At 40.7% G+C, this 27,678-nt stretch overlaps 2 protein-coding genes across 6 annotated transcripts in view; both read right to left on the minus strand.

The window, feature by feature from the left end:
• Positions 1-26,874, minus strand: part of LOC139570254 (src kinase-associated phosphoprotein 1-like) — a 52,951-nt gene extending 26,077 nt beyond the window's left edge. The window contains exons 1-5 of one of the 5 annotated variants that reach the window (XM_071391973.1): positions 26,692-26,874; positions 25,450-25,547; positions 5,467-5,572; positions 5,001-5,026; positions 4,699-4,815 (exon numbers count right to left, since the gene is read on the minus strand). In XM_071391973.1, the coding sequence (XP_071248074.1) occupies positions 4,699-4,815; positions 5,001-5,026; positions 5,467-5,572; positions 25,450-25,453 (253 nt within the window). In that variant the 5' untranslated portion in view covers positions 25,454-25,547; positions 26,692-26,874. The other 4 variants (XM_071391972.1, XM_071391975.1, XM_071391976.1 and 1 more) reach the window with 4 other exon arrangements.
• On the minus strand, positions 17,125-18,909 carry LOC139570255 (homeobox protein Hox-B1b-like). Its single transcript, XM_071391978.1, has 2 exons — positions 18,231-18,909; positions 17,125-17,893 (listed from the first exon to the last, which is right to left on the minus strand). Exons 1-2 carry the CDS (start codon positions 18,823-18,825, stop codon positions 17,589-17,591), a joined length of 900 nt encoding a protein of 299 aa, XP_071248079.1. The 5' UTR covers positions 18,826-18,909; the 3' UTR covers positions 17,125-17,588.
• Positions 26,875-27,678: the final 804 nt, after the last annotated feature.

Genomic DNA, 27,678 nt, shown 5'->3' on the forward strand with positions numbered 1-27,678 from the left:
TTTTACTATTTGTCTGTGACATTGACAGCTAAGGGGGAGATTAGAACCGCCCAGCCTGGGCTTCCCACTCTGCATGCTGTCTATGTAGACTGTTACCAGACCATTTTCTTATGGAATATGCCAGGAAGGGCCAATTATGCAGGTACTAGATTACATTTCGACCTGGCGAAATGTGGACGCTATACTGTCCATTAGAGGCAATGTGAGCGCCTATTATGTCTAGGAGGCTTGCTAGTGCGTTGTGGATCGGTATGGTGAACGGGCGTTTAAACCGCAGGCTCCAGCTCCGAAGGTCGCGTTTCCAATCCCAGTGCCGCCTTTCCCAAATCTTAATCCTTAATTTAACCACTCGGAATGAATTCCTAACCTTATATGTTTTACTACAAAACATAGGAACGCGACATTTTCACATATGTTTATGTTGGGGTGGTGCTAGAGATGATGAATATGAAGTAGAACATTTAAATTACGCCGCGGGTTGGTGCTTTGTTCGAGAATGGGTGGACTGTTACACATCGATATTCTCACTGCCTGTTTTCTCTGTGTGTTTTACCAAAGACTTACACCAGAGGGGAGAGGTACTCTAATTAAGAAAAACAATTAAACAAGGGAAGTTAAGGAGAAAGCTGAAACAAAAGATATTTTTACAGGAGGAGACAGAAAACAACATGGCAAAGCTTGGAGTGGGGGCGAGGAGACGTGAGTGATGGATGCCCCTCAGTTAGACAGTCAAAATCCCCCCTTCAAGCAGTCCTCTCCTCTTGCTAGGCAGCATGAGTGAGGGAGAGAGAGAGAGAGAGAGAGAGAGAGAGAGAGAGAGAGAGAGAGAGAGAGAGAGAGAGAGAGAGAGAGAGAGAGAGAGAGAGAGAGAGAGAGAGAGAGAGAGAGAGAGAGAGAGAGAGAGAGAGAGAGAGAGAGAGAGAGAGAGTTGGAGATTAATAGTCTAAACAGGGAGAGAGGGTGCAGAGGGAGAGCGAAGAAGGAGAAAAGGAGCAGAGAAAGAAACGACTAGCATCTGCAGCAGCACAGTAGCCCCGGGGGAACAGAGTGAACCTTTGAACCCCGATGGCTGGGCCAGCATGATGGCGAGCCTGTTCCAGTCTTGTAATGTGTTTCTCAACGACTACAGCACAGGAGGAGAGTGAGGGAAAAGGAGAGAGTGAAGGAGAAAGGGGGGGAAAAGATGGTCATTAACATGTTATGTGCGTCCTGCAAGTGCACCAATGAACACTGGAAAATGAATCTCCCAGCAGCTCTGTTTTCTGAAGGGTGGGTATTTCCAAGTCAAAGAAACGTAGATCTATGGAGTTTCCATGGGCAGCCAGATCAATATTCTAGACAGGGTTACTCTAGACCAGGGATGGGCACTTTGATGGAGGTGAGGGCCACCAAAAATCTGAACTCATCATGAGGGGCCGCAGTGGCTCACGGGTCTGCGTACCCACATCCATAACCACACATGAGGTCAGAGCTGGTCCTAGCCAAGTTTAGATAGCTGGCCGCTAGACTAATTTACCAATCTAAAATATTTTGGCTGTCAGTGACTGACATAACAAGAGAAAAACTGCTTATGCCCAACCAAATTTCGAAATTGCACCTTGTGTTTTCTACTATTCTAACTCTCAACAGTAAGTTGAGACCCCGACTGAGTTCCCGTGGGCCGCCAGTTACCCAGCCCTGCTCAAGACAGGTTTGGACGTTTGACAGGTCGACCAGCTAAGAAGCCAGGGGTCAGAAGTTCACTAAGTGGATATAGATAGCATGGCCACTTACTGTACAGGGAGATCCAGGTCTGTTTCTCACCGAAGTGCTGTATGTAATTCAGCGAAGTACCAGCTAAAATAAAAATAATCTGTATCTGAGGTATAACAGCTTCCTCCACTAAAACCACATACTATACAGAGGCCATTCAAGGTCTTGCTACAGCCCCACATATCTGTATTTATTTTGTTCTGTGATACAGCTTTGACTGGGCCAGGAATCTCTCGAGATATTCTACCCACAAACCTTTCTTTTTTATTTTCTTTCATGTAATTTTGTTCTCAATAGCATAGTTATAATATAAATGAAAGTACTCCTTTTGAACTCTTTCTGCAATAAATTAAACCAATCAAAACTCAAACAATTTTATGCCAGCACACTCTTTGGAAATGAACATTCTAGATTGATACGATACTGACCAAATTTAAGAAAAATGAGATACAACTGAACTAAAATGGTTATCTTGGCCTTTTTCCTGTTGGCCGTAATTGGTGCAGGAAATAGTGTTGGCACTGGCAGAGCTGGAGCCTGCTGCCCATTGTCTCTGATATCTGTCACAGTCAGCAGACACAAGGGCCCAACGCCACCTTTATTCTCTGATATCACACAGTACCTCTGCCTTCCCCTGCTTCTAACAAACAGATCTTTCTCACCACTCAGACATGTTTGTCCATAGATCATATCCATCAAATGGATCAACAAACAGACACTAATCATCTGGTGAGATATCAATTTGAGAGATGGAGTTGGTTTCCGCTTGAACTGGTCATGTATGCTTTCAATAACAAATACGTGCACTGTGAATCGTGACGTTAGATGTTTTATTACTAAATTAATAATCGAGACCTTTTCTCCACACCTGAACAAATATGGTAGATAACAATGTATGAAAACAATCCTTATGACCACAAAAACGTTGAAATATATATAAAAAAAATAAAAATGACTCTGACTGCTCCTGATACAATGCTCCTGCAATACTGTCATCGCCTCGGCTACCACCAAATGGCCACAAAACAAACACACCATCCCTATACTTCTTTTAAGACAGATTGTAAACTTGACCCTGCAAAACGGCATGCCAAGGCTCATAGCACTTCGATCCCTATCTCCTGCTTCCCTCCCTCCACTTTGCAAGTCCTCCTCACACTGGGGGAGTGCTGGGTGGTGATGGGGGCTGTTGTCAACCAGACTGGGGCTGGGGTGAGGCTGCAGGCACGGTCAGGTCAACCGTGCAGTCGATGGGTGAAACACAGTTCACATTACCATGCAGACACAGAGGAAAACAATGGAGGATCCATCTGTTCCTGTCAGCCATTACAAATCTGGTGTCAGCCAGTCCACTGGACCCAGCTTTTCAAAAGTTATCTATCTGGATTTCAGCTATCGGATAGGATTAAATGTATAGAAATATAATGAATAGAACGGGACTCTCCATTCAAGTCAATGACTTGTCCGTTCTATTCATTCTATTTCTATGCATTTAATCCTATCCAATTGGTGAAATCCAGATAGAGAACTTTTGAAGAACTGGGCCATGGAGAAAACAGGCCAGGCCATTTAGTGAAATAACAGTAGGTGTTATGTTTCCCGCCTGGATTGAACACACTTTTTCAACACAGGTTAGGGAGCAGAGAAGTCAAATACCAACTGTCATGGTTCTCCTCTACATAGGTGAACAGGAACTGAACCCATATCATCAATATTTTCCTATTCTTACTTTTGATATTCTTTCAATCATTGTACATTTGCTCAATTGTTTTAGGATAAAGGTTATCTTGTTTGATATCATAAGGCTAAATAGAAAAAGGTGGGATTGTTACTGAGGCAAAAGCAAAAGTTGACCTCCTATAGGCAATTGTGGTTTGGGTGACTAGAATGCCAGTACTCCTAAAATCAGTCATGCATATCCAGCTTCTGTAATTAAACCATTAATACATTTTCTTCCTAAAATGTAATTGATTCCATTGGCTCATCATTTCATTATTTTCACACACACCTTCTTCCTTTAAAATGGACTGCCCTGCAAAGCGGGTAAAGCCATATCTGTAATTTACTCTGGCTAGTGAACAGACAGTGAACTATGAACTCCAGCTGCCCTTTGGTGCAGACAGTTAGTTCAGGAAGCAACGGTGTACAACCAATGAGGAAAAAGCACAGTCAAACAGACCTTTGAAAATAGACATTGCAACATGCTAAATTCCCAAAGTGGAGAAGTTATATGTAGGAATTCCCATCATCCTCATCGCATGACACCCACTGAGGGCATGGGACACCCAAGGCTCTAGGTGAGTCATTGTGTCACTTCTGAACAACCAGTCAAGTACTACCATGTCTCATAGAACCAGAGATAGTGAAAGAGAGAGGAAGAGAGAGAGAGAGAGAATGGAAGACAGAGAGCCAGACAGATAAAGGGAGAGAGATGGAACACACATGGCCCCTCAGGTACAGTGTTGTATTTCAAACTGAATTGGGAGAGGAGACCAGGGTTAGGGTTAATCAATCAGCTAATTAGCCTCGAGCTACAGAGCACACTCTGTGTGGGCTGATCTAAGAGAAACTGACTAGGGTCTCTGCCTCCCACCCGGTACACACAGATGGATTTACTGAGGGCTCCAGACTACTCTCACCACTAGAGAGAGCTCTAGGTCACCTATCAGGTCTGTGTGAACACCCCCCCATCCTCACCCTTAGTATTCCCACCCACACTCCATTCATTCAGCAGACCCAACCACTAGAGGGCAAGCTGTTACTTGACACCCCTTCTATGTGCTGATATCTTTCAGGTTAAATGCACAGTAGGAGTCCTTATGTTCCACTTACAAACCCCAAATATAATGTAGCAAACACCCTCAGACATGCTTAGCACATAAGCACGTTGCATTGAGACACACACACGTACACAGCGCACACACACAGAACCAAGCCTTTACTCACAGTCAGAAGAGCCCTCGTCCTGGTAGTCAGAGGCCACTGACAGGTCGTCTGAGGGGGCCGAGCGGCCCAAACTGGAGCTCTGGTTGTCATCTGAACTGTCCTCCTGTCTGGACTCAGCTAGGTGGGTAAGAACACTACATCAGGATCGGGAGGCCAGGGGGAGGACTTTCAACAGCACACAGGAAATGCCCTGATATGGCCAAATGTGTTAGTTGCACAAATGTATGTCAATGGCGCACAAAATAGTTACATCCCAAGGAAGGATTCAACCATTTTATGGTGTAAAATATGCAGTCACTTACATCTGAAGGGAAACACCTGAGGATTTCTGCAAAATATAAGTGGGGATTAGTTAAATTTAGACTGCAAATTAGGTTATAAGGTTTTTCAGGTGCTTACACTTCCGTCAATGACACCAAACACCCTACTTTGGTTTCCTGCCTCTCAGACCACAAGACATAACCTCTCACAAATAAGTACAACCTTCACCATGCACAGAGTAAAAAGAAGTAAAGGCTTCCGGTGCAGACATCTCTGATGCAGAGACTATTCATTTCTTCTCATGTGCTTACTTTCATACATATTTTCCTTTCAATAACAAGTTTCTGAAATCAAAATGTTAACGCTTCTTTCCATCCTCAAAAAAGCTTCAGGAAATGTGAACATCTAATGTCAAATTTAAGTGACACAACTTGTTTCATTATTGTGTGTGTGCATAGGGAGGTAAAGAGGTCAACTAGGAAGAACATTCTGGTAGGCCTTACGTACCTGGAGTAGATCACCCTGAAGTTATTAAGTAAGACGTCCCGTGTTTCCCTGGCATGTTTACTGAGGTTCTCATCCTGTAGAATATCTGATACAAACAGCTCACAGTCTGAAAGACAAGACAGGCAAGTCACACATGTAATAAGTGGAAGAAAAAATATATACCTGTACACCTCAATCCTGAGAAGACGTCATATAAAATATATTATGATTTACTAAGTGGCCATTTTGGATATTTTGTCATTCATTACCTGGAGCATGAACTCTTCCAAAAATGCACATCATTTTAAGTGCCTCAAGCCATACTATGATCTTTTCCATTACAATTTCCACCTTGACATGTAATCACAAACTGTATTCCAAGTCACAAGCATATCAGAAACAATGTTATTTTTCATGCTGGCACAGGAAAAACAAGTTGAACTACAGCGCTTGTTTAGATTTCTTTATTTCCTATAATTGTAATATTACCAGTGGTGAAAGTACTTAAGTAAAAAATACTTTAAAGTACTACAGTAGTTTATTGGGTATCTGTACTTTACTGGTTTGCTTAATATAAGGAATTTGATGTATACATTTTAATTTTACTTAAGTATTACAATTGAGTACTTTTTCCACTACTGTACTTAAGTACTTAAGTACTTTTAAAACCAGATACTTTTAGACTTTTACTCAAGTAGTACTTTACTGGGTGAGTTTTACTTTTACTTGAGTCATTTTCTATTATGGTATCTTTACTTTACTCAAGTATATTAATTTTGTACTTTTCCCACCACTTAATATTACATTAAGGCGTTGACATATGCAAATGTTTGTCAAAGGGCCAAGTCAGGTTGCTCAGTAGTACATGCAAATACGGCAGATGCCAGTGTTCATGTTTGCAAACATTGACAGTTACTCTACAGTGTAAATCAGATGGCAATCTATGAGGAATATCCATAAGGAACTAACTAAAATCTGTAATATTATCTTGTCATAAAGACGATAGAATATGAAATACAGTAAGGCACATGCATAGTTATTCACAGAGCCACTGTAGATAAAAGCATAGTAACAAGTCCAGATGGTTTAATTACTTTGAACATAAATCACTGAATTCTGTAGCACATTATAATAATGTTAACATACATGTTCAGTGCCTTATTGGCAATAAAAGTTGTAGCAATTCTAAACTATCAGTAGGCCTACATATAGCAGTAAAGTTATACAATGTGTCCTCTTACAATGATTCTAGTTATAAGAAAGACAAATATATCGAAAATCGCACAGTATATGATTTTCTATTCCATCCTTATGATAATAGTCTTACATTAAATCATACTGCTTAAAATCAATAGAAATATATATAACATTACCATTCAAAAGCCTCCTAACTTCTTCAGAGACTGTCCCCATCCTTCCCTCAAAGTGCCAGAGGAATTTTCGGACAAATGTTGATAAAGTCAATCAAAACTATACTTTTGTGAAAAGTTATGGAATCTGTGTGGACCGGGCTCCTGTCATATTGTAACTGTTCCCTGCTTGAAATGAAAGCATGTGGATACTCACACACTATACTAATACACTCATGCAACACCTGTACACTTTTGTTACAAAAATTATTTCCGTGCATGCATCTAATGCAAAATCAGAATTGCAAAAATGGGGCGGAGCATGATGTGACTCAATGCTTCCTCTGAATTATGTTATTCAGTTAGGGCTATATCACCTCGTCACATCAGTTTGTTCAAAGTCCCTGTATGCATCCAACTTCAAGTATGAGTAAAGCCTTTGTTCACACTGCAGGCCATAATGCTCAATTCAGGTTTGTTTTTCACATTCATTTTGGAATACTGACTGTACAAACTGCAAGTTAGAAGTTACCAAATCGAATGTGTGTTCAGCCACCAGTAACTTGCTAACATGGATACGCTAGTTGTCATAGGAACGAAGGGTGTTGTGCAGTATTGTAGACTGATTGGGTGGAGGTGTTTGTGCTTTCTACCAAAGACAGTACGATCACGCTTGTAGGCAATATCATGGCGACGTTGATTAGCCAAACTCATGCGCAGAAACACGTCTAACAGAGAAAAATATTTTACAAATAAACACGTCTAACAGCCGTCTCTCGCTGAACTGCGCGTGTGCAGGCCGTCAAATCAAAGGCACTCCTTCGATATAAAGTTGTTTTTGACGAAAATGAAAACGTGTCAGTTTATCACTTTCAGAAATTGGAGTGATAACATGTTCAACTACTTAAGAAAGGTTGTACCTTTAGATTTCGAGAAAATCAACAGCTAAGGAATAGTTTTTCACTTCTCTAATTGATTTTTTGCGATGTTGCGTCTATGGGTTTAGAAACTCTAGCTGTGTTCGAATACCAATACTAACATACTGTATACTAATACATACTTAATGAGTATATACTACATACTATATACTCAATTCACGTCACAAATAGTACGGTTACCGCGGTTAGTATGAGTATTCGAAAACAGTTCGTCTTCCTATCACTCAGGGTTGCCATGTTCGTAATTTTCCAGATTTGGCCTACTTTGAAAACGATGTCACGGGTGAAAATGTATCGGTTGCAGGTTTTTGGGCTACTTTTAAATTACACAGCGGCCGCCATGGCATTTCTCTTTAAAAATAAATAAGTGTATAATATTTCACTGTGACCCGCTGCTAATGACTATCAGGCAGTGAGGCACGCTGTTACTGCGTGATTGAGTGGTGGGGAGGGCACTGCAGTAGGAATTTTATGTTGCGTTTATGTGCTAGTCAGAACTAGGAAACTCGAAGCTGCTAAACGGTTGTAGTTATACACGTGCCACGTTCAACGAATCATCAAGTCGGAAATTTCCGATTTTCCTAGTTCCGACTAGCATTTAACACAGCAAGAGTCCACTATTGGCTGAGTCACGTGAGTGAGAGGAGACAGAGCAGCACGCGCGCACCACTTGTAAACTTGTTAACCAGTTGTAGGTAGGATATTTAGATTGTCATTATGGAGACACCTATTTTCAACCCTTTCTCCATAAAACGTATCAACACGATAGAACTGATGCGCATCAACAAATAACGGCGACAAAGCACTGGAAAACGACTTTGGGCGCACTAGAGCGCATTAGATAAATTCGCACGGAGGTGGTCTAAACTCCATTCTAATGTCGACTGCTTATGGAAAAGTGTTTTATGCATGATCAGTTATGGGTCTCGGTGGCTGCGTGAGTGGAAATTTGAAATGGAAGTTATGGAACTCCTCATGTGCTTCTGTTATGGGGAAAAGTCTCAATGATACTGACATTAAATGTGGATAATGATACATTTGCATCTGTTGGCCATCATTTGCATCTGTTGGCCTCCGGAGTGGCGCAGCGATCTAGAGGCGTCACTACAGACCCGGGTTCGATCCCAGGCTGTATCACCGTCCCATAGGGCGGTGCACAATTGGCCCTGTGTCGTCCGGGTTAGGGAATGGTTTGGCCTGGGGGAACTTTACTAGTAAAGTCATTGTATAATAAGAATTTGTCTTTAATTGACTTGCCTAGTTAAAAAAAAAAAATGGCCTATTAATGTAAATGCCATTGTAGGCTACCATTTGATACAATAAATATGTTGAAATGACCATATCACGAGTCATTGAAAATCAATTTGTTCCACTTGTGTAGTCTACCTGGAGCTGGCAAACAAATTTAATAAATAGCCCATAACTCCAGTTTATTGTTGTTGTAGCCTTGTGTTATTATGCAATTATTAATGGCCATGTTTAGTTAATTGGAAGTTATCGAAGCTCTATCGTCAAATGTATGCCCTGCTAAAGTTGCCCCGGTCAACTGTAAGTGCTGTTATTGTGAAGTGTACGGGACCGCCAAGTGCTGAAGCGTATAAAAATTGGCTGTGCTTGGTTGCAACATTCACTACCGAGATCCAAACTGCCTCTGGAAGCAACGTCAGTACAATAACTGTTCGTGTGGACCTTCATGAAATGGGTTTCTATGGCTGAACAGCCGCACACAAGCCCAAGATCATCATGCGCAATGCCAATCGTTGGCTGGAGTGGTGTAAAGCTCACTGCTATTAGACTCTGGAGCAGTGGAAACGTGTTCTCTGGAGTGATGAATCACGCTTCACCATCTGGCGGTCTGACGGACAAATCTGGGTTTGTCGGATGCCAGGAGAATGCTACCTGCCCCAATGCATAGTGCCAACTGTAAAGTTTGGTGGAGGAGGAATAAATGTCTGGGGCTGTTTTTCATGATTTGGGCTAGTTCCAGTGAAGGGAAATCTTAACGCTACAGTGTACAATGACATTCTAGATTATTCTGTGCTTCTAACTTTGTGGCAACAGTTTGGGGAAGGCCCTTTCCTGTTTCAGCATGACAATGCCCCCATGCACAAAGCGAGGTCCATACAGAAATGGTTTGTCGAGATCAGTGTGGAAGAACTTGACTGGCCTGCACAGAGCCTGCAAACCAGGCCTAATTGCCCAACATCAGTGCTCGACCTCACTAATGCTCTTGTGGCTGAATGGAAGTAAGTCCCCGCAGCAATGTTCGAACATCTAGTGGAAAGCCTTCTCAGAAGAGTGGAGGCTGTTGTAGCAGCAAAGGGTGGACCAACTCCATATTAATGCACATGATTTTGGAATAAGATGTTCAACGAGCAGGTGTCCACATACTTTTGGTCATGTAGTGTATTTCTCAAGGAAGAATTTTGTAGTGAACATATTATTAATACTTAATTTAGTGATTGGAATTATGACCCCATCCTCAGTAGCCCATTCCAGCAGGCTATTGGGAAACACAAGCACTTCTTACCTCGAAATCGCCTGGCATTCAGCAAGCTGCTAAATCGTTCTGTTTACATCTTGCCTCATAGGCTACTGAAATTAGATGTAGACCTATCCTGGGCTATATCATAAACCCAGATTTTTAGTCTGTAGTCTATGCCCATTGAAATGACAAGTCAATCTCGCAAATGGCCATTTATAATGGTTTGTAGTCTTAAAATCTTGCACATAATAACGGCACAATTGCCAGAAAATAGCCTAACATCAATTTTTTTTGTTTGTACAATTGTTTCTTGAGAAATGTCAAATTTCAATTTTCATCACTCAAAATCTCCTGTCGGTTTATCTATAGTTATGCACATGAGCTAAATTAATTTATTAACAATTGTAATCCTGGTTTGAGCCCTGAAAAGCCGTTGTATATCACACCATATACCACTGGTATGACAAAAACATTTTTTTTATTGTTCTAATTACGTTGGTAACCAGTTTATAATACAACGAGGGTTTGTGCTATATGGCCAATATACGGCTAAATCCAGGCACCCCGCACTGCATTGTGCGTCAGAACAGCCCTTAACCGTGGTATTTTTATTAACTAGACAAGTCAGTAAAGAACAAATTCTTATTTACAATGACGGCTTAGGAACAGTGTGTTAACTGCCTTGTTCAGAGGCAGAACAACGGATGTTTACCTTGTCAGCTCGGGGATTCGATTTCGCAACCTTTTTCAACTTTTCGGTTACTGGCCCAACGCCCTAACCACTAGGCTACCTGCCGCCCCTATTGGCCATATACTTCACCCCCTCGGGCCTTATTGCTTAAATATGATTTTATTCTAAGGATTCAAAAAACATCTTATTGAGATATTATCCCATTTAAAATGTGTTAATTACGCATCCCCCACCAATCAATTTAACTAACGTGATTGCTATGGGTCTGCTGAGAGAGAATTGAATTTTTACTTCAACACATAAATCATTGAATCTAAATTGGATGAAAATGAAAGGCTTTTGCCACAGTTGCATGTCTGTCTGTTGACCTCTGCCCATTCATCTCTCTTTGACCTGTCATTAGGATTATAACTATGGTCTGTTCTGGTGTGCTCTCTGAGGCCCACAGGAAATGAATGATCAGCACACTCAGTTAACTCTCTTTTCATAACCAGCTAACCTAATGAACCATATGATACATCAACAAATGTGATACACAGTACACATTGCAAATTGTTTTAATATTCTCATAATTACATTTATTTTGAGTATGTTTCAGCTACAAATATGACTACACACTGTTCATTTTCCCCCAAAGATCCTGTATACTAGCATTTTAGCTTGATATCCCATTAACCCTGTAGCCTTTACACAGGAAATCAGATGAGGTCAGGGGGAGAGGAATTCCAGTGATGTAATTGTCCCTTTGACCCGTGTTTCACTGTCCCCCCAGCCATGCTCCTGTGAGGGCTAGAGGAACCAGCCTTCCTTCCTCCACCACCTGCCTGCTGGGCTCACACATATGAAAGGACAGGCCCTTTGTAATCCAGCAGGGATTACACCACCCAACATTGCAGCGCTGAAAGAGTGACAAAAGCCCTGTATCAAACGCAACCCAGGGCTGCTGAGGGGAACCTGCTATGATCTCCCACTACCAACACTGTCACGACCACCTCTCATCTCCTCAAGAAAGCCCTTTAGCATTCGCTCCCCCTGTCTTCTACCCTCTCATCTCTAGTGCCAGGCTTCTTTATCTGTGCATTCCTTTCCATTTCCATTGCAGTGGGGGAGGGACAGAAGGGAGGGACATTGGGGAGGGACAGTCTCTGATCTGATAGAGCCAGGAGAGAGAGAGTCAGGAGAAACCTGAGGGTATCTAGAGTGTGTGTATATCCACCCCCGCACTTCACTCTCAATACATACATTCTCAAGATGGGCAGGCAGGCACCAATGCATAAGGGTAAAAGGACAAATAGTATTGGGTGTATGATGGTTTTACTATCTCTTCGAAACGCAGTGCTCATATGGACCTAACTAGTTGAGGAGACATGGGCAGTTTGACCATCAACATGGCCATTTGCTTAAAGGTCTTCGTCTGCTTAAAACACCTCACGACTTATGTAAAAGCACTATTGAAAGGACTTTTGGGTTAATTCTTAAGAGTCTGCAAATGTTTACATTTTAGAAGAGGGTGAAAAGAGGTAGTTTGCTTTAGGGATTTCCCTAGGGAATCATTGTATTCCCCTTCCACCCTTTGCTCAAATATATGAGAGAGAGGGGGAGGGCTGTGGGTTGGTCTTGGAAGGTAGTAAGATGTGACGCGAGATGAAGAGCACCAGAGTCAGGTGTAGCGCTTATGCTAGATCTGTTGTTGAGAACCTTGCGCATTCAGTCGGTCAGTTAGGTATTGACTGAGAAAAGTATAGGCTTGAGTCACTCTAATCAATTAAGATAGAAGAAAATCATGCCAAACCATATTCAAAACCATGGTGTAGCTGTCTTTGCATAACTTGATTCACCACAGTGTGTGCTGTGCTGGAGAACGTTGTCTTTTACGGAACAATTCCCTATCTCTGATATACATAACAACTGTATACATTTTCACTGTTCAGACATTGTCCCTTGAAAAAGACGAATCTGCGCTATTTCCACCCTCTAGTAAAATAAAAGCAACATTTTGCACAGGGGTATGGATTGTGGATTGAGAGACTGGAAGGACACAAGGAGTGTGTAGCTGCTTCCGATCCTGCATGTCACCGCTTCTCTCTGTCCAGCAGTGGCATGTATTCATGAACGCCAAGGGAAGCCAGGCTTCCCCAAAAAAAATTACCAAGAAAAAAAACATATTAAATTAATTTATCTTTCTGGGTTTCATAATTTACCTTAAATTCGCAAGAGGCTGGATGTATCTCACCAGAGAAGGCATCCGAGCGAGCGAAACAGCGCTCCTCTGTATGTGTAGGCCATATATCTGACGCTGTCTGGTCATAAAGAGTATGACATTGTTGTCATAGCGTTGAATGCAACGGAAGCCAGCGTGCGTTTGGCCTCCCTTGATAATAAAAGTATAAAATAATAGTCAATCAGCGTTGAGCTAAACTGAGTGAGCTCAACTGTGAATGGTCCTGGCGCACTCAAAAAAAAGTGTCAAGGGAAGCCAGTTTGGATTTGGCTTCACTCCAATCACATCGAGAGCATACGCCACTGACAGTATCTTGTTGTGAATCTCGTTGTGTTGTAGTCCTACGGATTCTAGCTAGCTAAAATTGTCCCTTTCCTAAATTAGCCATGGACAGAGATAGGGATTTGGACTTGTGGTTTTACTTAATTCTCCGTACTGGCCAATGATTATAATGGAGATTCTGAGAAGATGTATGTTCAATATGTAGCTAAATGTAGAAGGCTAATGTTAACTAGCTAAAGTTTCCCATTAAAGGAAGTTAGGCTAGCAAGCCAGCTTTTTAGCCAGTTAGCCTAGGACCACAAAAAATTTAAGTGTGTAATTTATGACAGAGTGATAGATTGTTTCTTCAACATGAAAGAGAGGCAACATGTTTTTTCTACTTGCACAAACGCACATGCACGCACAAACACACACATACACACAGAAATCAGAACCATGGACAGCCACATTATATGTAACTTAAGTTGATTGGGCTAAATTGTTTTTGGTATATTTTAGTTGTCTCTGTGTTAGACTAAGCAGAGGTGATTTGATGATGTTGAAATGTTGAAGTTGAAATGGTGCTGGAATAGTGGAGGCAGCTCCTGTTTTCTTTGCGACTTGCAGTAACTCTATGTGGTTCTAAATCAATAGTTGTTTAGTCGGAAACATTAACTTGGTTGAACATGCTGTAGGTCATGTAACTGTTTGTTACATGCAGAATGCTTTGTGGACCTCACTTGACAGAGGTTGCTCTCCAGTTTTGTGATGAAACACAGGTGTGGTTGAATTTATTCTGCCACTGTGTCATCTCATTGTCTCGGCCTTAGGCCTATTTATCACGGTGGCAAGGCATATGAACTAACAGGTTATAGAGCAAACAACGCAATTATCACAACACATAGGTTGTAATATGACTTTTTTTCTGGCTTCCCCAGTGATTTTACCCACTGCTGTCCAGTTAATTGGAACACAAAGCACAGCGAGGTCGATGGGAGAGAGTGGTGGAGAAGGGGGTTGCTGTCTATCTCAGCCAACACTCCGCCTTCACTGCACACTGGAAATTGACTGGGGAACCAGCAAGCGAGACCGACAGACTGTCACTGGGAAAATGAACTGTCACCTCTCATTTCTCAAACTCCTGGCAGCATCGAATTGGCCCGCTTTGAACCATGTGACGCAACACTGATTGAGCTCTGCTGTCTCCATTTGGAACAATACAACTGTTTTTTAAATGAATGGAAAGAGGCCCTGCAGCCGAATGAGGGTGGATGTTCTGTGACAGCATTTTAGCCTTATTCTACTCGACCTGCCATGGTTACAATCGTCTCGTTTCACCACCCCTCATTATTTCCATAGCGCTGCTTCGTTACTCTGCTTTTCTCCCGTTCCTGTTTTTCTTACGCCAAACAGCCATGGTGAACTGACAGGCACACAGTGGCAAACTATTAGGGTTGCCATTTGGATCCTGGAGGCAATTCCAGAAAGTATCAAGACGTTAACCCTGGCCCAGCCACTTGTCCCTCCTGGTTAGCCTGCATATAGGGTAGAGAATGAATGCAGTTGCTGGAGCACTCATGAGGGGTTGGCCTGCAAGTTGGCTTGGGGATGCAGATATGAATGAGCCTCCCAAGGAGGAGGATGATTTTTGGAGACACTTACCTTGGCTCAAATGAACCACTGTCACAACAAAGGAATCACGCAGAAGCGGGACATGTGCCATTCTCTTTGAGGCCTACTGAACACCTGTAAGAAGCTTTTATCCTGGTTCTAAAATGTTTAGGATACCACCCTGATTTCTGCCTCGATAATCAACAAAAGGGATCTCTCTGTGCTGCCCCTGAACTCCCCAATCCCCAACCCCCTAACCTATGAATACTGTATCCAGTTCAGATCCTTTGAAGCCTGCTGTCCCTGCCTTGAAGCCTGCTGTCCCTGCCTTGAAGCTTGGTGTCCCTGCAGTGTGACGTGCCACAGTGGAACCAGAGACCAAGGAAGTGAGCCAGGCATTCAACTTGTAAAAGAGCTTGCAACAACTGCAACCAGCATGGGGCTCACTATTCATTTCTTTGGTGTCAGAAAATGTTACAGTGAAGAGATAACGATGTTCAAAAAAATGTTACTAAATGTTGACTTGTTGCTCTGTATTATCGGTCTTTATGTTTCAGCTGGCATTCATGCTATAGCTTACGCCATTACCATTGTACCTAGTAGTATTCTCTGCCTGCGTTTCTGCCTTTTGCCTCTCTGTGTTCATTGCATGTTAAATCCCTGGCCCTGCTTGTTTTACGTTCTCCAGTTAGAGCTGTAGTGCCACACTGACAGGCTGGTGAAAAATCATCCTCCATCTCCCTGGTTGAACATCTGTCTCCATGGTGCTGGCTCCTCCATTGCTGGCTGTGACGCAGGTGGAGAGCCCAGTGGGAGGTCTGAGGTATTACCGAGTGAGAGGACAGGAATCACACCTCTGGGTTCAAGTCCTGCACTTAGTCCCTTCCCTGTTTTTGTTGGACCTGTCAACCTTCACTATATCTACCGCCATCACCTCCCAAGGCCCCATTGTGACTGTCAGGGTAGAGAAAAGATACATGGCAACTAACCAGACATATTCTCTTTGGTGACTGTAAAGTTTAAAGTGAAACGATGATTGGTTGAAAATCTATCAATTATTGACGCCAATTGCTAGAAGAGAACGTAAAACCTAATTCAGATGTATTTCAAATCATCATGGCTTGCCTGATGACTGTTTGTTTCAAACAGTCTGATGGGGCAAATGGGAGGAAGAGAGTCAGTTTCAAAAAGAGACAACGAGGGAGAGGACCACATGGGTTGTGGCAGGAGGCAATGAGGCAGATAGGTCTTTTAATGGAATGATCATCATCAAGCACCAGTTCCCTCTTTGTTAATAATTCATGGTAAAAAAAAATGTAAGGAACTATGATGACACTACAATTGTCTAATAAGCCATACAATATGTAGATGAAAAAATATCCCCTGCCGCTTTTTAGTCTTGAATATTAAAAGCAAAGAAAAGGAAGAGGGGGAGACCTTCAGTTGACTCGTCGAAGCCATTCTGGTGTCCTGACAGATTGACTAGAGGCCTTTGTGAATCCATTTGTGGGTGAACTTTGAATGAACCTCAGCTTTGGGGGAGAGGGCACTGACAGGCCAGTGCCGCTGGGGCAGGAACTGTGCAAACCTAACACCCAGTGCAAATATTGAGCCTGCCTATAACATCAGGAGATGAAACAGGGTTGTCAAGCCCCTGCCAGCTTTAAGGAAGAGCTGAGGGCAGCATACAAGGTTCAACTATAAATTTAGCTCTAGTGGTGGTAGAAGATTATCCAATTACTTTTCTAATGAACTATTATAGCAATCAGAAGAGAAAGTGGCAAGTGTAAGTGAGAACCTGTACCAATTGTTTGTGGATCTCAGGGCATGGCATTTGTGCATAGCCAAATTGAATTTGGGTAACAAATCTAGTGTGAAACCTGGCACCCTGGAGTTTGTTGTCATGTTTAGAAACCCTGGGGATATTCTGAGGTGAAGAGGTCATTGGTAGCCACCCCATGTGTGGTAAAAGACTCCTCATGTCACATTATGCAAAGGAAAAGAATGGGTTAAACTCAACAGCAATGAAAGACAGAACATTATATATTTGTTAAAGTTTAATTTTGTAAAAACTATTATATAGAAATCAGTAATATGTGATTGTCTATGAACTGCATTTCAATGAAAATTCCATATTTTTCCATCTGATTCCTAATTTCATGAGTAGGCAGATATAAAACAGTTTCAACAACAGTTAAACAATGTTGACTTCCAAAATACTATTTGCGTAGAAAGAACATCGAAGAACAATTCAATTAGTTCCATAGATTTAGATTTTCTTATCCTTATTGTCACATTCAATAAATACTTTATAGCCTACTGTATGGGAACATTTCATTCGCTCACAAATGTACAAATCAGCACAAATACAGACTTTTCAAAACAAACATTTTATTTTTAACTTCTCACATAATTATCTAAATGTATTTGTAGAAAATACCCGTAAATAGTGCAAACATGAAACTAAATTGTTTGCAGAAATTAGTGCACCTAAACCCTGTAAACCTGCAGTATCCTTGAAAATGTGACAAGTAAAGTGCAGCACCATGAGTGCGGTAATTCAAATGTTATTTGTAAAACGATTGCTTTATGCGGTCTTCGAGCTTGGTGACACATCAGGAGATGAGGCGATCTCTCCCAAATCATTTGCCGGTACTGCTGTGTTTAGAAAGACCGTGCCTGCTTTCTCACGCTTTTTCTGCTTCATCCTGCGGTTTTGGAACCAAATTTTCACTTGAGTTTCGTTGAGCTCGAGAATAGCGGCAACTTCCACTCGCCGGGCCCTGGTCAGGTACTTGTTGAAATGGAACTCCTTCTCGAGCTCTGTCAGCTGCTTTGTGTTGAAATTGGTACGGATTACATTCTGTTGACCAGGGACTCCATATTCTGAAACTGTAAAAGTTAATGAATGAATGAAGGAACTGATGGAATAAATTGAATTTTAAATTAAGGAATGAAAACAGGAATAAACTGTATTATGATTATGTGATGATTGTGAGCAGCCAAGCAAACAGATTCTGTATTTGATCATTTATTTTACGCACCACGGCACATTTTACGCAATAACATGCAAAGCACAAACATTGATTAGGCAGTGTCTCTATAATTTCCTCATATATATATATATATATATATATATATATATATATATATATATTGTAATGTTGTCTATAAATTACCCTTTGTCATGACAGTGTTATTTATGACCATGTCCCAGGAGCTAACAAACCTGTTTTAGGGGGATTCCTCTTAACTTTCATCCAGTCGAAAGTTTTTGAAGTTAAATCTGCATTGAAATCATCCGAATCCTTATCACTATATTGGGAAGGAACTAATCTCGAGTAAATACTCTCCAAGTATTCTTGTTGCCCCTGTTCTCCACTGCAAAAGTGCAGATACTGGCTGCTTGGTGCAGACCCTGGCTCACTGTTCCCTTCGGCCAGGGGGGGCATGTTCGTTCCAATGGCTGACACAGGAATCCCAGGCGACTGAATGAAACCTCGTTCTTGTTCATGAATTAGAGCGTATTGATGAGGTCCATAATCCAAGTTTGGCCCTGTTGGCGAGCCATACACCGAGTTTCCCGTTGAGCCAAACTGGAGATCTATATGATGTAGCTGGGGCTGGTGGAGAGGGTGGCTCAAAGTCTGGTGCACCGAAGAACCGCCAACTAACCGCCCATCCGACACAAAACTATCACTTGTTGCGCATGAATTGGAAGATAAGGAGGACATGTATCCATGGTTTAAATTGTGGTATCCGGCATTGGCGTTGAATATGTTAGTCCCCCTGTTACAAATGGTATAATCTAAGTAAGAGTTCATCCTGTATTGTTATGGCAAAATTAATGAAGACGGGTCAGTCCACCTTAATTGCTCTTCCCTGTGCCCTACAACCTCTAGGTAGTATGTCAAATCTGTAAAACTGCCTACCAGGCTCATATCACCTTAGTGACAGACCATGTGACTCACTTTACGCCAATGGCAATTGGGACCTATAGCAGTTTGTCAGGTCAGGATCGTCCATCAAACGTCTCACATTTACATGACAAATGCTTCAGGCAAACTCGCCCATCAATCTGATAAGAACACAAACACGTCACACCACTTCTGCAAGGACCTTCTGGTCAGAGTGAGGGAGAACGATAGTCTGAAAAAGTGAAAGATTTTGAAATTATTTCAATTTCGTCTCTCGTTAATTTAGAGTTTGAAGCAAACAGTTGATTGGATGGTCTATGTGATCGAAATAGTATTTTGGCTGTGCTTTTTTAACAGTATTATAAGAGTAAAAGTAAGTTTAGTGAACTGAAATGTTTCCATTGTCATTCATGCAGTTAACAAGAGGATATAAGATTGGTGTATAATACCAGGAGTCCTCTATGAGAATTATGTTGCCCAATGTGTATAAGTATAGCAGCTCATGTGAATTACTTGATTAGCTCGGCGTGTTCTTCTGTCTGAGAGCTAATTTTACAGAGGAGTCTTGAAATTAATGCGACGATCAATCTTCTGCTCCTCTAAACGCTTGACAGCTTGTTCTCCAATTTGCTCGAGAGAGAACAAAGAACAGCCTAAATCATTGTGCCTTTATGGACTTTTAACAATTTATTATTGCATATAATCTTTACCAGACTATACCTAATGTGGCCTATTTCATTTGACATATTTGAATATATTTTGTATGTATTTTACTCTAACTAGACACATTTAGACTATAAATAGGTAGAGCAAGCTCTTTTTGATAACAAGATGTGCAAGAAAACAGTTCTGCAGAAAGTCTGACCAACAAATGCATTTATTCAACAATATACAGAAATTATTCGTCAGCATAGCCTACACATGCATTTCAAAGGGTATCCAAAAGGATTTCACAATTAAATTACATTTTGAGGAACATTGATTCAACTGTCCCTGAAGCATAAGAGTCTGTCTGTAAACACTAAGCCCTATGATAAAAAATAACAAAATACATTACATTCCCATAAATTAAATTAATAAATAACATATAAACAACATTGTAATAAATATGTTTGTAATATTCCAATGCACACAGTTGGGTCATGACCTGCTCCACTTATAAAAGTGCATAATGTCAAGTCTTGTACAAAAACATAAGTGAGAAAAGTTTTTGCTTGATATTGATTTAAATTAAATGTTTTACATTACCCGGTGGTTTCATATAATTAAATAATTTCAGGTTTATACTATATGGATAAGAAATCAAAATAGAAAAACAGAACTGTCCAACAGGATCGAATAGCCTATGCAGGTGCTGATCTGTGGGCGGGATCACGTTGACTCTAGCAATACTTATAAACACTCTATTCGAATTAACTCTGTGTTTAACCTCCGACTCTAGTGGTCACAATCAGTCGCTTAATTCCCAAAATAGTTAAAGCTGCTCTTTTCGAGTAAAATATGAGTAACTCTGCTGTAATGACTCAACACTATTTGCATGCATTTGGATACAGCGAATAATTGGCCTTTTGCGCAACAAAAAAATACTTTTATGTGTGCATACCTGAACTTTGGATTCGGTCCACTAAGGATCTGATTATGGTCAAGGGACATATTGACTACATATGCTATAAATGAGTCAGTTTAGGAGCTTGCTTGATTCATTCTTGAGAAGAATGATGCCCCAATAGGTATGATGTGTTTGGATCATATAGTGTAGGTTTAGGATGGTGTTGGCTTGACGTCATCTGTGCAGTATGATTACACTGGTTATTTATCCCGCATGCAGTGAATGGCAAGTTCACATCAACATGAACAGGGTCAGCTTGAGCATAATGAATGGAAAAACTACTATCATTGTCCTGCATACTGCAAGGAGCATATTCTGGGGTTGTGGCATATTTCTGTTGCCCTTTCATTGAGTTTGGATAGACTGATGCACTGACATAATCGTTTTGTTGATGCTTTAAAGATGGCGGGGAAACAGTGTCATAATCCTCCCCCATTGCATTAATATAACCAAGATTGGTAAGAGTTCCAGGGCTACCTAAAGAAGAGCACAGTCCTTTAAACTTTCCATCTTTCTTGCACTTCATTCTCCGATTTTGAAACCAAATCTTGATCTGCCTCTCCTTTAGACTGAGTTGGCAAGCCATCTCCACGCGCCTGGGGCGGCAAAGGTAACGATTGAAGTGGAACTCCTTCTCGAGCTCAACCAACTGGGCGCTTGTGTATGCAGTGCGCGCCCTTTTGGAGGCTGCAGTTGTTGGGTTTTCCTCGTCACCAAATAGTTCTGCCGAGAGAAAATGAAATGTAACATCATTCATAAATTGAATAGGCCTACAGTACCTAAACAAAATCTTAACAACATTAGGCTATATTACATAACATTATATCAACATGTAAGCTTCTATCGAAACTGGAAATGCAATTAGCCAACGCCCATTGGTCGTAATCATATAATACAATTAGGATTTATCAAGCTTAAAAAAGTATTATTTGTAGACCTAAATGGGAATTTTACTGTCCAATTATTTATTGGGCTAGGAATTTGAATACACACCATTAACTTCTAGGGGATTGTCTCCGTTGTTCTTTATACAGTTCTGAATTGTCGACTTCTTCATCCACGGGAATATGCTTTTGGTGAAGGTAGAATTTGAGTTAGGGTCAATCTCTTTTGGGTGCTGTGATTTGCTGTTGCCATTTGACTGCGATGAGCAATCCAACTCCTTCAAGTTGATCTGGCTCTCCAGGTAGGCCAAGGGTTGGTGGGATGGTGCGTCATGATTGTATCCAAATCCACTGGCACCTTGGTATGGGGACTCTCCAAATATTGCTATGGCGTCTTGGTAGGTATTTCTCTGCATTGTCAAGAAATGTCTCATCAGCTACTGGGGCCCTTTTGACCTTCTGAAGGAACATTGGCAACCAGAAGTCACGTGACAGTTTCCTTCCAATGACCTCTTGGTTGCTGTTCTGAAAGGTTATGAAAAAACACGGAATAAGGGAGGTGACAGTATGAATCCATCTTATCAACTCAATAGCACCATGACGTGAATAGGACCCTTTCAACCTGCTTACAGAGGCAATGTCAGACTATACGATAGTCTCTAATATCTACTTTCCATTCTCAACCCTAAAAAAAGTAATTGTTTGTTGAGAAACAAGTCACCAGTTTTTAGTCCAGTAGTGTTATTCAGCATAGGCCTACTTTTGCAGACCCGTCAATGGGCTTAAACAAATAAGAATGCAAACAACAATGCAATTTGAATTCCATAAAGGCAAGACATTATTTTTATATTTTCAAGAATTTAATGCTAGAATGCTTGAGGCCTGTGTGAAACTATGCTATTTTAGAGAAAAACGAAATAGCCCTACATGTTAAATTACTAGCCTAAATAAATACAACTAATTAAAGACACATAGGCTATAGGTCTTACATAGGCTAATGATAACATTATTATAATATACAACTGTCGATAGAGATTTAGCCAACAAAACTCGACAAAAAAAACAAGGTAACTGTGTCAAGTCTCCTACATAAAGCCCAATATAGGGGGAAGAAAACAGCCAATTTCTTTATTCAATATCAGATCAGCTTAACCGTTAATGGTAGCCTATAATTGTATACGTCTAATCACGTTTCCTTACATTTCCATTGAAATCTTCAACATGAACAAAATATTCAAGGTCTCTGAATTCATTAGAACGATTATGCTGACTATGCCTTTATAAGCAACAAAAATAGTAAAAACAGAAGATGATTAAATAGTTTAAGAGAAAACGAATGTTGGATGGTATGGAGGCATAGCGTACAGCTTTATGAACTCTGCTTGAACCGCGCACGAGTCATATGGTCGTAAATCACAAAGAAAATAGCCGACCATTCACCAGCCCGGCTTACCTTAGCGTATAACGTAGATCCCACGAATACTGACTAGATATGATTCATTTCACATCCAGAATCAATAATGACAGGTCTCTCCTTTCAAAAACATCGAGGAGTATTATAATCCAGTTGCAATGATAGGCTTGCTATTAACTCATTGGGAGTCGCCCACAGCATGGAAGAGGTCGAACGAGAACATGGGTAGCCTTTGCGCAGCTGACTAGACAGTGAAGAAGAATTCTGGCCACATCGCCAATTTGAAAACACTATTCGCCGAAAACCATGACCTCAGTCCGTAAATTATGAGACAAATACATGTGGATACATTACTCCATGATGCTTTGTAAGGGGCTGTCTGCAGTTAGAGCAGCCTATTTTAAAATGTGTGTTTAGGATAGCCTTTTCACAACGAAAATTATGGTAATTGCAGATGTGGTGGGACGGGGCTAGTGGCCTTTGATCGATTTGATTCACACGAGAGCAATCTGCATTAATGAACTGACCTGAGGCCCCAACTTTTCTCTATGGCATAGCCATAGAGCTAACATAGCCCAGTCTATACTTAGGCCTACTCAAAGTAGCCTATCTCATTGGATGTTATATGTCAGATTTTACCAACAAAATAAATATAAAAATCAAGAGACCAGTGTTTGGAGATGACAACAGAAACCAAATAACAATTTGAGAGTAGTAGCCAAAATGTGGAATGGCATTGGTGTAAAATAAAGAAAGGAAATCAAAACGCACCAATTGAACTATGCCAAACTAAATTGTCAAAATGGGGTTATGATTTTGATTTGGTCAATTTATGACTTTGCGTACTATTGCATGACCCCTGCATGAATAATGTATGATGTCAATGTGAAATTTGCCAAAAAGTTCGTGTTGAGTGTGACTGGCTATCAATATAATGTATTTCCATGATATATGAATTTAGATTTCAGGATTATGCGGTTGTCTAACCTGGCAGACAACCATATCGAAAAGTTAACTATTTTGCACACATCAGGACAAAACACACCAACCCAACACTCAAAACACACCAACCCAACACTCATATTCAGTTTTGGAGAGGTAAATTAATATTCCAGCATATTAGTGCTCAAAAGGCCATGGACCCAAATTGCGTCAGTTTCTTTGGAGAACCATCTGCCTCTTGGCTGTACAGGTTAGACATTGAGCCTACTGGAGGTGAGGATCAAACATGCCGCTATAGGATTGTTGTTAGTGGATCGATACCCATTGGGACTGTGGCGGTGCTTTGATCTCTTATGTTAACCTTTTAATTGAAAATGCTCAATCCCCTCGATTCATTCATTAGGGACAATAGTTAATACTCCAGGCAGGATAGCTAATGTTTAACTACACGAAAGTAATTAGGCTACAACACAAAATCATCTAAACATTGACCAGTCTTTTGATCAAAGACGTCAGGACTGCCAATCTAACGAAATTTAGCCGAGGTAATTTAGCCGTGACCGGTTCAGACCATGCATGTGGATTTGTTGAATTTAGCTATCAAATGGATACCGTACATCTCCCACTTTTTCTATCTACATTTGTCATACTACATTTATAGGATGTCTGCCTATAGCCTAGCTATATAATCTTTCAGTGATCAAATATATCTGTGTGCCTATTCTTCGAATCTCAAGACAAATTCCTGCCATATACACTGTCACGAAAATACTATAATAATCGTTTCAAATCATATTCCATAAAAAGCTCCTATCCTGGGGGAACGATGATCAATTCGAAATGATGCATGAATATGTGGCGTCGAGATTAGACAATGATTTATTTCAAGGTTCTATGGCTTAAAATTAAACGTTAAGGCTCTGTAATTGCCAAGTTGATGTAACCCGAGACCTCCAGGCATAAAGTCTTTATATCGGTCTGCTCAGCCCAGATGAAGGATGGAGAAAGACAATTAAGAGCACCGATTAATCGTATCACTTGTGGATCTGTAGATTAATGCACATACAGCTATAAACAAAACAAAAAGAGTATTCCAGAAACACAATGGCAGCTGTCTCTGACATTGGCTCACATATCATTAGGCTATAAATCAAAATGGAACGACTGGCAGACAGGAAAGAGAGGCAGACAGTGTAGGATGAAATGTATACATCACCTAAACCATCGAAATCAATTAAATAGAGATAGATAGTCTAGCCCATGGATCTCTCGCCTATTGAAACTTCAATATAGAAAATCAAACAACATAATGTGTCATGCTTGTTGTAACATTTCTTGAATTGGACCATACATTTCCTGCAATGTCATTCATATAGCCTAATTAATACAACATCAGATTCTCCAAAAAATGCTATCCATATACTTACAATACATTTGCAGGATCTTCTTCATTCCAGCTATGTAGACTTTAAGAAGATGCATTGTACACCAGCGGGCAAATCACTACAGTGGTTGGCCTGATGAATGCGTGCATCTACTCTGCAACCTCTTATTTAATGAATCACGTGACATGGATGGTTGCTCACCAGGCTACTCTGACCTATGATGTGGGAACTGGCTTCAGAGCAATGCAACTGTGTTGTATTATTTGCACGGCGCTGCAAATATAAAATAAAACCTACCCATATCGCTTTTGATTTGCACTGTAGTGCTGTCTTCGAGAACGGAGATAAGAACTCTGTGATTTCTTTGGCAGACGGTCTGGTCCTCTATAGATAAGCTGTATAGCAAAACAAAAGTGTATTAAAGAATGAAGAAATACATGTTATCCTGAACGATGCCCACATCTTAGGCCTATACTGAAACGTCGAATGGAGCCGTTCATTTCTCTGTCAGAAAATGGTTGGTCGGTTAGAATCTAAACTCATGGATTAATTCAGATTGTTACATGGCAAATTATTATTTAAAACGGCAAGGGCTCCTGCTGACCTCATGCAACGGCAATTGATAACAGGCGCATAAATACAATAAACAGGATTTACAAATCAAATGGATTTAACTAATGTTCAAACAACTGATTATAGTCTATAAGAGGCAGACATATTTACGCCAGCAATTAACTACCCTAAATCAATTTAGGTAAGGTAAATAAGTTAACACACCCTCTGAGTTTTGTCTACAACAGCGAAAATAATTTTTGAAATGCATGTGGATATAGGCAGTTTCAGACCCAAATATTCATTTCAGGCCTCATGGTCAGCATGACGAAATTTAGGACAACATACAGTAAACATTCTAGCATTCAGACTTGAACCAAAACAGACTGCCTCGTCAAAGTATTGATCCATCCCTAACCGTGTGGGTGTGGGTGTGTGCGTAAAAAGTACAAGTAGTATAAGTATAATGAACGTTCAAATCATAATGGGTCCAAAAAGCATGTCTCACCATGGGTTTGGTATACAAATCATCTTTGATAATATTTAATACCATGAAAAAGAACATCTTATCCAACTTCCTTACACTTTTAATAAAATGTAGTCTGCACTAGCCCAGTTTGCACTAGCCCAGTCAATCAATATCGTATAGGCCAGGGCTCTCCAACCCTGTTCCTTGAGAGCTATACTCCTGTATGTTTTCAATCCAACCCAGTTGTAACCAACCTGATTCAGCTGATCAACCAGCTAATTATTAGAATCAGGTATTATGATTGGAGCCAAGACCTACAGGACCATAGCTCTCCAGGAACTGTTTTGGAGAGCACTGTCATAAGTTGGAAAGCTTTCATATAATAACGCTTTGTAGAATAGATATAACACCTCATGGCTTACACATCAGTTGCATTGAAAATACATGAGACGTGCATTTCGTTATGACAATAGACCTATGTTTGAAAACTGGAAGTAATGAGCAACAGTGGCACTTACCGAGGTTCTCCAAAAACGTATCTTATTATCCAAAAGACAAAACTCGGGCGTGAAGGTTAGCACTCGGTATTCGCCAGTAGCTAGTTTTTCGCATTAGAGTTTTCAAAGGAGACATGATGGATATGTCGGCGAAATGAATGCAGACGGAAGGCTATCGTCAGTAGTAACATGGGGCTGTCTATAGACGGGGCACTTGACGCTGAGTGGGTAGGGCTACCTCCCCGAACAATGTAAACCTTGGCTCGCCCCATGTCATTGCTGTTAATCTTTAGACGGATTCGCGGTCATTCCTAGCCAAATATTATGGATTATATTCAAAGTAGTGATCCTGGGATAAGAAAAATAACCATTTTGATCTGGACCGTGTATGCATTACAGCAACACGATTATATAATATTTAAAAAAGGCATAATGACAGAAAGTTTATAAACTAGGTTTGGCACACATCTAGTCAAACATGAGGCTCTCTCTGTCAAAAAGGTCAGCAGGCTCTGTAGAGGGTAAATAAAGAATTGCATGATAATTCTAATCTCTCAATATAGGCTATGTATCCCTGTTGCACAGTGGCTCCAAAGCCCATGATTGACATCTTAGCCTGCACCTTCAGTGGGGTATGGGGGGAATAGATTACAGGTATTCTTCAGTGGCGCCTAAATCAATAGCAACGAAATCCTAAATGTCTTGTTTAAGCATTTTTTTGTGCTCGATGCAAGAGAACCACGTTTAGGCTATTTGTTTTATTTCCAGCCTTATTGATCTTCAATGGAATTATGTCAAGGTGGACCAAACGATTCTAATTAGCATGATATACCTACATGTAATTGCCAAAATAAAGGAAACACAAACATAAAGTGTAATTATTTTACACTGAACAGAGATATAAACGCAACATGTAAAGTTTCATAAGATGAAAAAAACAGAAATGTTCCATATGCACGCATATCTCTTTCCTTTGTTGTGCATAAATTTGTTAACATCCCTGTTAGT

The sequence above is a fragment of the Salvelinus alpinus genome, chromosome 3 (genome assembly GCF_045679555.1).
Source record: "Salvelinus alpinus chromosome 3, SLU_Salpinus.1, whole genome shotgun sequence".
Classification (NCBI taxonomy): domain Eukaryota; kingdom Metazoa; phylum Chordata; class Actinopteri; order Salmoniformes; family Salmonidae; genus Salvelinus; species Salvelinus alpinus.